This window comes from Neophocaena asiaeorientalis, unplaced genomic scaffold (genome assembly GCF_003031525.2).
Source record: "Neophocaena asiaeorientalis asiaeorientalis breed wild unplaced genomic scaffold, Neophocaena_asiaeorientalis_V1.1 scaffold171, whole genome shotgun sequence".
In the NCBI taxonomy this organism is placed as follows: Eukaryota; Metazoa; Chordata; class Mammalia; order Artiodactyla; family Phocoenidae; genus Neophocaena; species Neophocaena asiaeorientalis.
Window position 1 is genome coordinate 2220073 of NW_020174013.1, and position 11372 is coordinate 2231444.

Consider the following 11372-nt stretch of genomic DNA (forward strand, 5'->3'; position numbering starts at 1 on the left):
TGCCATCTGTGAGGGTGGGGCAGTGAAAGCTTGGGAGTGCCAGCAGGGGCTCTGGGAAGTCAAGTCTTTTACCAGGCTAAAAATGTCAGCAGAAAAATATTTCCACATAGTGTATTAAAGAATACTCTCATCCATTCTATTTTATTGGACATTAATGGCACTTATTAATTAAGGCACACGTCCCTTACAAAATGAATGAATAAATGTTTACCAACCAAATTAAAAACAAAAGCTTTCCTGTCAAAAGAAAAAAACCGAATGAATGAAATACTCAAGGAAAAGGACTGCTGTGCTGCTGAGGGGGAAAAATATGTCCTGCATTTTTTAGATGAAGCAGAAATATAAGTTCAGAATCTTAAAATCTCAATCTATCCAATCTCTCAAAATTAGAAATTAATTGCCAATTTGCCAGGTGTTTGCCACTGAAATTTAACTTCTGAGTTGGTTCTTATAAATTCAAAAATGTTACCACTTATATGTGGAATCTAAAAAATAAAACAAGTGAATGTATATAACAAAACAGAAACAGACTCACAGATACAGAGAACAAACTAGTGGTTACCAGTGGGGAGAAGGAAGGGGGGAAGGGCAAAATAGGAGTTGGGGATTAAGAGGTACAAACTACTATGTATAAAATAAATAAGCTACAAGGATATATTGTACAACACAGGGAATATAGCTATTATTTTGTAATAACTTTAAATGGAGCGCAATCTATAAAAATCTATGTACTACCCTGTACACCTAAAACTAATATAATATTATAAGCCAACTGTATTCCAACTTAAAAAAATAAGGAGAAATCAAGAATCTGGTAGGAGACTGGATGTTGAAAGCCTGTTTAAAAGAAAAAGGCAAGCTGCTTAAAATGTAGAATGGCGAAAGAAAATATTTACAATGCAACATTTTAAGTCAAGCACTTATAAATAGTAGTTGAAATAAATAAATACATTAGACTGTGTTTGCTATAACATAAAGTAAAACTTCCTAACAAGATTATGAAAGTGATTTTTATTATTTTGGTAATGGTGTCCTATTACAGGTAATTACAGGTGTAGAATTTTTTAAATTTGGTATATTAAACAGTAAAAGCCACATATTAATGCTGTGTCCCCCAGATCTATTTCAGTTACAACTATGTATTACAGTTGCTATGTACAGATGGAAAGCATACATGATAAAATACAAAAACAAGGAAAGGTTAAATAAGAAGTTATCCTTGAATTATAAACATCTACTAAAGTATACCTTTGTATTGCAAAATTGTGTCATAGCTAAAAAACATACAAATTAATACATAATGCTGTGCAACTATTTGATCTAATATAGATGTGATATGAAAATAGTAAGGCCATAATAGCATTTCACAGGTAAAGGCTAAGTTCTGAGACATGAAAGCTTTTAGATAATCCACAAAACAAACCTGAGACATCTTCCTCTTGTTTTGGAAAAAAAGCAGTTTCCTTACAAAGTCAAAGCTTTAATATATAAATGAAGCATTTAATAAACAATATACTTTAACTATTGTAATAACCTGGATTAGATGTTCTGAGTAAAATGGTGACCAGCAAGTACATCCTTTCTCTGGCAGAAATAATATTAGATTTTCTGATCAAGCTAGTAACCTGATTACGGTAGCCCCCAAATTTGGTTATTTTTATTTGTTTGTTTTTGATTTTGCTTTCCTTCCTTTAACTGGGTTACAAACATATTAAATAAACCAGGAAATCTCCCACCTTACTTTCTTCTACCTCAGCCCACTGCTGAAAGTGCCAGATGAACCGAGCCTACAGACATAAAACCGGCTACAGCACATCTGGACCCGGTTGACTTAAGCAGGCATCCAGATTGGTACATGATTACATTTGCTACCACACCATCTATCAGAGTAAGCAGGCTAGGGCAGCGCCACATTACTGTCTCAGCCCTGCAGGGGGTGGGGTGCAGGGAAGGGTGGGTAACAATGTTTTGAAATAGCCAGTACTCCCCAAATTGAAATGTAATGGGTAAGCCTGATTTCCACAGTTGACTTTAGTGCCTTTAAAAATACTGGCACAGTGTTTTCATATTCAAGAGGTACAGCTGTGAGATTTTATTAATTAAAATTATATAAAATTTTTATTAATAAAAATTCCAAATTATAAAATAGAGCTGCTATGTTGTAGATTTTAAAAAAATCTACTTGCGATTCAACACTGGCACGTGGAACATCTTTCTTCTAAATATTCAAACTAATTAATTTTGAAGGAGTAGGAGAATGTCTAACCATCTTTCTTCCTTTTCTTTTTATTTTCCACTCCTTTCTCATACCAGACCCCACAACCATCATACACTCCTCCCTTTATAATTTTGATTAAAAGTTTCCTAAAAGCTTAATGAAATGTAACAAGCAGTAAGCTTTTAGGACGCTGCACAACTTCTTTTGGATGTTTGCAAGCAAAAAACTTAAAACTCCGAACTTCACTTTGTACGTTGTCAATCTTCCATCACTTTTTAAAAACGGTTTTCAGGTTATTTACATAAACTGAACATATATATTTTGTTCAAGCTTTATGTTTTCAGTTACCAAAGTGACTGCTCGCTGGGTTGGCCATCTTAAATAGCACAGCTGATCTGACTGGCTCCACTGAAATGCAATGCAATCCTCCAAACAATCTCCCAAAACTGATTCTGACTTTCCAAAACACAAACACCAATGCTATTTTTTGAAAAGCATTTAAGAGAGAAACTAGGTCCATGATAATGGGAATTTCCCCCCTTGTTATTTAATAAAGAACATGCAGATAATTCATTGCATTTTTTCATTATTCCCCAGGCAGACACAGCTTCGATCTCTCTGCCTTTCACAGGCTAATGGTCAGATTTCCAGTAACTTCCTAGAACTCAATAATCAGAATGGCTTTAAAATAAAATTAAAATTTAAGCACGTCAAGAGTTTGGAATTAAAACATATTAACTAGATCAATTTCAAAAAAGATTCTGTATTGTGAATATAATTTTAATAAGCATGTTATAAAGTGATAAGGAACACATCTTGCAGATCTAATTTTGAGATTTTTCATTCAAATTTTGGATGAGAGAAGAGACTTTGCTTCAACTTGCTTTCCACGATGTCAAAAACAGTTGATTTAATCAAGTTCATACCATGTATTTGAACCAAAATTGGTTAAATTAGTTGTACTTTTCTATTTGCTGTGACATTATAAAAGACACTTTTCAACCCTTTCTTGACCAAAATAATTAATACTGTTTAATAATAAAATAACTAATACATATTGCTTCTGAATAATTATGTAATATATGTACCCATATTGAACACTACTTGGTGACTTTTTAACCTATGAGATTTACTGAAGTCAGTACATTACAATCACACAACTTAAAGCTTAGCTAAGCTGGTAACTTTTTTTTCTCATGATTGAAATGCTGTACTTTGGCAACCAAGAGCAGTATGACTTCAACTTGGAATTTTTTACAATTTACACTTTAAAATTCATGAAATCACTGAAACCCACTAAATCAACTGCTATTAATTTCTTTCCAAGCAAATAACTTTATGACTCATCCAGAAAAGTAACAGGAAGCCCATCAGTTGGCAAAAAGATAAATCCATCCATAGATATTAGAGCCTAACCAAGCTATTTTATTGAAAAGGTGAGAAGGGAATTTCTGGTCTTTACTTTTTCCCTTATCACCCCAAATCACATGTCTTACACTGAAATTATTTGCCTTTGCAGATTCAACAGTATTTCCTGAAACTTTGCTTAATACGGTTTTCGATGGAGCAGACTTCAGCACACAGAACCTCCATCTTGGATCCCACCCGACAAGGCATGGTTACTAATATGCCTCTTTATTAGGTAGTTCTGTATATATGCACATGTGTGTTTTAACTCCAAAGAATGCTCCCTCAAGAAATTATGATTACCAACATTCAATATATGTATAAAAATTCTTTGGGTCCTTTAATTCTTTGACTCAAAATATCTCCTGGAGCTCCTACACAGCCCACTGCTCATGAGGTGCCATTCTGAGGACATGTGTACAAAGCACATCATCGGCGGGTCAGTTGGTTTATGCTCACTTTAGAGGCTAATTGAGAAAGTGGCACAGAGGAGCTAGGAGAAAGAAAAGCAAACCTTAATTTTACTCTCCATCCCCCAAGACTTGTGTACTTATAAAATTTCTGCTTGCCTCTGGCTTCTCACTGGCAGTCTTCCTCAGCTTGTAACTTCTGGACAGCACTGTCAAGGAGCTCCATGGACTCTCTGAGAGTGACATTGATTTTAAATGACTTGGGTTTAATGGTCAGGCCGTAATTAAAATCCATTTTCGAAGGCTCGTCTGGATTGGCCCTGAAATTGCACTCATGAGCTAGGATGGAGATGAAGAGAAACAGCTGCATCTTGGAAATCTCTTCCCCGATGCACCGCCGTCTGCCCACTGAAAAAATCATCACACTGCTGGCCAGGTCCTTATTGATGAAGCCATCCTTGTCCAAGAATCGGGCTGGATTAAAGTCTTCTGGGTTAGACCATTTCACTGGGTCATGATTCACGGACCACTGGTTAACAAAAACCACCGTGTCCTTGGGGATGTGGTAGCCCAAGACAGAAGCATTGGCTGTGGTGGCGTGAGGAATGGTGACGGGCACAAAGCTGGAGAAGCGCATGGCTTCATAAAGGAAGGCCATGACGTAGGGCAGGTGCGGTTGGTCATCCAGGCAGGGCAGCCGGTCCCTACCCACCACTTGATCCAGTTCTGCCTGTACCCGAGCCTGCACTTCCGGATACCTGTTTGGTTTTTAATGCAGAGAGAGAAAATAAGTCAGGAACACTAATTCTTCTTCCATCTAGAAAGCCCATTACAATTTATTTTAATACCACTGTTCTTTAAACTGGCTATCTGAATCAGAAACGGAATTAAGATTTCCAGCAAAAAAAAAATCTAAAATGGTTTCCTAATTTATCACTGCATTACAGGATGGAGTTTGTTATATTTCCTGTAATAAGTCTCCCATGACTCAAGCTCTCTTTCCCATCATAAGTCAAAAAAAGGTCTAAGTTTTCTCAGCCTGAAAAAGCACAACAATGGATAAGGTCGACTTCTCCATGGGGCACAGCAGGGACAGTGCCTAGGACCCACAGCACTTTTGAGGGACTCATGAAAATTCATTTCTTATCAGAAGAAAATAAACTTTTAGGTCAATGAGAATGTTTCAATATATAATTTTAATATATTAATCTTTATACCAATGTAGTCATAAAATTTAATTAAAAATTTTTTTATTGAGTAAGGTGTCTACAAAGGCAAAAGCACCGGGGTCCACAAAAATTAAAATGTAACCCTCAAAGTGAGTTCTTCTTTTCTCCTCATCTCCCTAGACAATTCCAGCAGACACACTGTTCTCATTTTATACAAAGATAATTGGTATCCCGAGAGATAAAGCTGCATATCTTCTAAATTTAAAAGCAAATCCCCAGTGTTCACGAGATTACGGTACAGATTGTAATACTTATTCACTGTTGCCAATAAAACTAGTACAATCCTTTCGGAAAACAAAGCAAGATCTATAAGGGTAACTCCTCCCCACCCTTTTAAAACCCAGTGATCTAGAAATGTATTTTCAGGAAATAACTTAGCAGGTGCAAAAACATAACCACAATAGCTGAAATTTTAAAAATGCAATCAACATTAAAACACAAGAAATGATTGTACATAACAATCCGTTACTATGGCAAAATGTTATGTAGCCATAAAAAATTACTAAAATCAAGTTTAAAAGACAGGGAAATGTCCACTACAGTGAGTGGAAATGTCAGAAGTCAAAACATTTGTAAATAATTCTTGCGAATCTGAAAAAAGAATTAAGCACACATGTGGTGAAATTATGGGTGATTTAAAAAATCGCTTCTTTAGCTTCATACTTCAGGGGTCTGCAAACTTTTTCATAAAGGGCCAGATAGTATATATTTTAGGATTTGTGGATCAAACCCTCTGCCTCCCAGCTATCCAACTCTGCCTTCTGCTGTAGTGTGAAAGCGGCCATAGACCATACAAGAATGAATGGGCATAGCTGTATTTCCATAAGACTTACATACAAAAACAGGTAATGTAATTTGCCAACCCCTGTCGTATTTTTTCACTAAAAAGAAGAAAAAAGGACTCATTAGCTATACCGAATTGAAAGTGATCCCAAAATTGTTTTACTTCTTTTTGCTGCCCAATTGGGGTACCCGGAGAACGATTTACAATTCGGTTTCTAGTGAAAAAAAGAAAGGCTGTTTCAAAAGATAACATGCTTATCTGAGGATGCAAAGGACTTATTGATCCCATTCTTGAATTGTCTTCTTCCTGACCTGTTATTATTGACTTCTCTTTTTCGATTTCTGCCCCTCCCCCATATGTGTTTCCATGATATTAATACTGAAAAGTGATTTTAAATATAACCAAAAAAAAGAAAGAAAGAAGAAGGATTTGTGAAAAGCAGTTGTACAGTACATAAGGAAATATAGGATTCTAATGCAGTGGATTCTAACAACAAAAGAAGTTGTTTTTACCTTCCAGTTTCTAGGGGGCCAGCAAATTCAGCTTCTCCTAGCGCTTACCTGTGCGCCAAGAAATTGCACAACCAGGATTTCTGGTGTCTCGAGGCAATCAAGAGTTGCCTTGACTGAGACATTTACCCCTGGGGTAAGGTTGCCAGATAAAATACAGGCTGCCCAGTTAGACGTGAATTTCAGATAAACAGCGGCTAATCTTTTAATATAACTGTGTCCTATGTAAATTTTATTTTTTATTTGCTCAATCTGGGGATACCGGGGACCTGTTTAATTCGTGCGTGTACAAATTTAGCAGAGGTCCGCGACTGGGGTCCAACTAACCGAGCCGAGCCCAAGGATCCTAGAGGGCTGCAGGTGCCTCCCGGATACCCAGTTTGCCTTTCTAGATGCCGCTCTGCGCTCGGTACAGTTACTGCTTCTCCCATTCTTTACACTGACACTTCTAGCGCGGCGGATTTAGAAACCCAGCACAATCCGCTGGTTTCTGGCCGCTTTCCCAAAGTTTCGGATTAGCAGTCCGTGAGGCCCGACCGCCAATCGCTACCTTTGCCGGTGTACAAAGCCCTGACGAGCGGTTGGCTTTTGGCTCCAGGGCCGGGCGGCTTCCGATCCGCACTGAAGACTGGCCGAGCCGATTAGGCTGCTGTGTTTATTTAACTTTTTTTTTTTTTTTTTTACTGTGCTGCCCTTTCCTTCGGAACCGTTCCAAATTTGCTTCTCCTGTGCCAGTGCGGGAGATCGGGGATGATCAGCGGGCACTGAAAAACAAATCTTGCTTTTCCAAGGGGTTTCACACAAATTTGCCCCCCCCCCTCGGAGCGGGTAGCGACAAGATCAGAGATGCGGAGCCATCCGGGCGCCGCTGGGTGGGGCGGGCGTGCGCGCCCATCTCGGCCAGCATCGCGCCTTCCTGAGTCGCGCTTTCCGGACGCGGTCTCAGATTTGGGAGGTTGGGACCTGGAGCGAAACCCCAAACCCTCCCTGCGCGCTAGTCGCGACCTCAGCATATTCTAATTCCATTCTGCCTTTTACAGAGGAGGGGAGGAAGGCCATCCCAAGCTTCCTGGAGGCTTTACCTGGTGAAGAAGACGAGCAGCCACTGCAGCGCGGTGGAGAGAGTATCCTGGCTGGCGCCGAAGATGTCTGTGACGGTGGCCGGCACGTACTCTTCGTCCAGCCGCGCGCCGCCGTCGCCAAAGCCCGCGGCGGCTTCCTTTCCTGCCGAGAGCATGAAGGCGTCCATCATGTCGCGGGGAGCGGCCCCGGGCCGAAGGCTTTCACGGTGCCTCAGGAACTTGTCTAGGACGAAGCTGCTGAAGTTGCGATTGAGCGTCTCGAATTCACGGAAAGCAGTGCGCACAGGGTTGGGGAAGCGCTGCAGCCAGGGCAGCACGTCCACCAGGCTGCCCGCGCCCACCGTGCGCCCGAACTCCTCGTTGTGGCTGAGCAGCTCTCGGAACTCGGCGTCGTCGTGGCTGTAGCGGCAGCCGAAGCACACGGCGCTCATGACGTTGGCCACGGCCACCACGGTCAACGGCCGCGGGTCGAGAAAGGCGCCGCCCGCGCTGCCGCGCACCAGCAGTTCCACCAACTCCCGCGCCTCGCCCAGCACGTGGCCCTCGAGCACCCGGCGGCCGCGCGGCTGGCGCGTGGAGAAGGCTCGCATCGTGCTGTGCGCCGCGCGCCGCTGCGCCTTCCAGCTCTCCGAATACTGGCCGAAAGCCAGGCTGCGGCCACCAGACACCACGCGGAAAGAGGCGAAGGGCGGCCGGTCGGCGAACGCTGCGCCCTGCTGCACCAGGGCCTGGCGGATGGCGCGCTCGCCGTTCAGCACCACCACCGGGCAGCTGCCCAGGCGGATCTGGAAGACGTCGCCGTAGCGCCGCGCCAGGCGTGCGAACGAGACGTGAGGCGCCGGGCCCATTGACGCCGCATTTCCGATCAGCGGCCAAGCGAAGGGACCCGGGGGCGCGGACCCCGGCTGCCGCCGCCGCTGCCTCAACAGCCACTGGCCCACGTGCACCGCGGCCAGTACCGAGAGCAGCAACAGGAGCATGGTCTGCTGGGCCGACAGAGGGATAGGCGGCAGATGATCGTCCGGGCCGAGGCTGGTGGCCATGCTGGGGAGAGAAGGGCGAAGGCGTGACACTCAGGTAGGCAGAGAAAGGGGCGGGCGCCCTACGCCCCTACCCCCGGCCTCGGGCTACCAAGCACTGTTGGGTAGGGAGGGGGTCGTGCGTAGGTCAGGTCAGGGCTAGCTCACTGGAGACGCCGCTGAAGACGCCTCTTGCCATCCCAAACCCATTCCCCAAAAGCGAAGGGAAGGGTCGTGTTTCTACCTCTCTGTGACCCAGACTCCCCCCGACCCCGCCCCAGCCGCGTAACGGTTCCTGCAATTCAAGGCCTTGATGCCTTTTCTCTCGGGGAAGGACGCTCAAGCCAGCGAGAGGGAAGGGAGGTCGTACGCTCGGGGCGTGGAGGCGCTCCCACCGAGAGCGTAGGGAGGTGCTTAGGCTGTGTCCCGGGAAAACTGTGCGGCCTCGATCTGGGGTGACTGCGAGGAAGAGTGCATCAAGGCTGTGGCGCTCAGTTCCCTCTAAGTCCCTACCATCCCGGCCCCTGCGCCCCCCGTTACCCCTGATCTGCGAGAACCCATCACAAGAGGCCGCAGGAAGGCGGCTCCTGTGACAGACTGACCTGCAAGGCGGCGCGGTTTCCAGCAGCGCCAGACGGCCGGCTCCGAGGACGGATTGGGGCCTTTGTGGGATTCAAGACCGCAACCTAAGTGTCTCCAGGAGGTCGGAGGCCCGCCCTAGACACCTGTTGCCAGGTTTGGGAACTTTAGCGCCCACTCTGGAGTCTCTAGGCGTCGTCAGAGCCAGAGGCGCTTGGATTGGGATGGGGGCGGAGAAAGGTGTCTTCTTTGCAGAGCCCCGCTGCACCTGGGCCTCGGCAAAGTCAGGGTTTTCTCAGGGCGTGGGGATTGAGACTGCGGGTCGATGAACAGTCAATTCCCAGCCCCCACGCCCCCCGCACGGCTCTGACAGCTGGCGTCGCACAGGCGTGGCCCGTTTGCACAGTCACTCGGGAGAGTCAAAACGCGCCATCCCGCTTCTCTCTTTTTTAAGGTCTGTGTTGGGGAGGAGGCAGCGGGACCTGACGGGGGCGGGGCTTGCGGGGGGCGGGGCGCGCCGGGACAGTCCAAGCCTCTCGGACTACAGTTTGGGTCGCCGTGCGCGCGGGTAGTCACGCGAGGCGGCCCCGGAGCGCCCCGACGGCCTTGGCGCAGTAGCTGGCGGCTTTCCTGGAAGCAGCGGTGTGAACTTTTCGTTTGCCCAAAAACCACTTTTCCTCGCAGTCACCCCAGATGGAGGCCGCACAGTTTCCCCGGTGCCTGAGCACCTCCCTGCGCTCTCGGTGGGAGCGCCTCCACGCCCCGAGCGTACGACCTCCCTTCCCTCTCTGTGGCTTGAGCGTCCTTCCCCGAGAGAAAACCGCTCGAGATCCTTGGGCGCCAGAACCGGGAAAGGAAACCTGTCCGTTTGGAAAAGAAAGTTCGGTTGTGGTAGCGGTTTGCCTTACTGCATCCCGAATTGTTTTATTTTTATTTTAACGTTCTCGCAAGCAAATCGGCCGGTCATGTCAGTTTTGACATGACCGCGGCGAGATTGAGAATCCCTGAAGGACGCCGCTCCCCCGCCCCGGGGCCCAGAGTGTCCTTGGTACACAAAGGTCAGCCAGCGCTGGCGCACCGCAGCTGGCCCCAAGGTTTCCCTCGTAGAAACTCCTCCAGGTGGCGCCGCCCACTGGAGAGCGCGGGGCAACGCTGGCCGCGTCGGAGGCCCTGGCGCCCGGCGGGGGAGCCAAGCTGGGACGAACACTGGAGAGAGGAGGGGAGGGAGGGCACTCTGAAGATTCCTGGAGGGAGGAGGCAGGGGGTGGGGGGTAGACGAGGAGGAGGCCAATCTCCGCGCGCCTGCGAACTTTATTGGGTTGAAAAATCTCTTCTGCTGTCGCCTCCCCCTTGCGTGCGGAGCTGTGCCTTGCGTGCGCCGCTTCTGGAAAGTCGGCTCCGCTCATGTCCCTCGGCGCTTCTCACGGCACCTGACACGCCGAGGCAGCGGCGGGGGCGGCGGCCGAGGGCGGGCGCGGACCGCCACCACCCTCCGCGGCGCACGCACAGCCGCGCCCGCCTGGGCCGCCACCCGAAGGCCGGATCTGGGCTCGCGTTGCTCTCGGAGTGGGGACTCTTGTCAAAGGGGAAGCCCAAGGCGCTTGGGCCGCGGTAGCTTCCCCGGCCGCGGCGCCCTTTCCAGTCAGCTAGTACAAAGTATTTTAAAGACGCGGGAAAGAAATGGTCTTTTCTCCAAGGTTGGGGAAAGGACGAGCCCGGAGAAAGGGTGGGATGTATCGTAGTTACCCAGGTAGGAAGTGTACTTCCGAGCCTCCGGGGTTATCAAGTGTAAGTAAAGAAGTTGGGCGTTTACCACGTGACAGCCCTGTGCTTTTTGAGCTTTGCCGGCGCTGCGAATCTCTATTGTTTCCCGGTTTACAGTTGAGGAAACGGGTTCAGAGAGATGATATGACTTACCCAAGATCACACGCACTATAGTAATACATTTACAATCAAACGATATAATCTTAAATGATTTCTCTTTCCAAGTAAATGATTGAAATGCTTGCATGGGCAAAGTGGGGCGGTTTTCTACCCTCCCACCCTCCCTCCTGCTAGCTAGTAAGAAGTGGAGCCAGAATTTGAACCCACGAAGTCGCACTCCAGATCGATCATACAAGTTTACGCCGAAGGAA

The 11372-nt window shown here is 46.6% G+C and overlaps 1 protein-coding gene across 1 annotated transcript; it reads right to left on the reverse strand.

Moving 5' to 3' along the window:
• Positions 1 to 996: 996 nt before the first annotated feature.
• On the reverse strand, positions 997 to 9632 carry CYP1B1 (cytochrome P450 family 1 subfamily B member 1). Its single transcript, XM_024753448.1, has 3 exons — positions 9261 to 9632; positions 7640 to 8683; positions 997 to 4793 (listed from the first exon to the last, which is right to left on the reverse strand). The coding sequence occupies exons 2-3, from the start codon at positions 8680 to 8682 to the stop codon at positions 4205 to 4207; spliced, it is 1632 nt and encodes a 543-aa protein (XP_024609216.1). The 5' UTR covers position 8683; positions 9261 to 9632; the 3' UTR covers positions 997 to 4204.
• Between the last annotated feature and the right edge of the window lie 1740 nt (positions 9633 to 11372).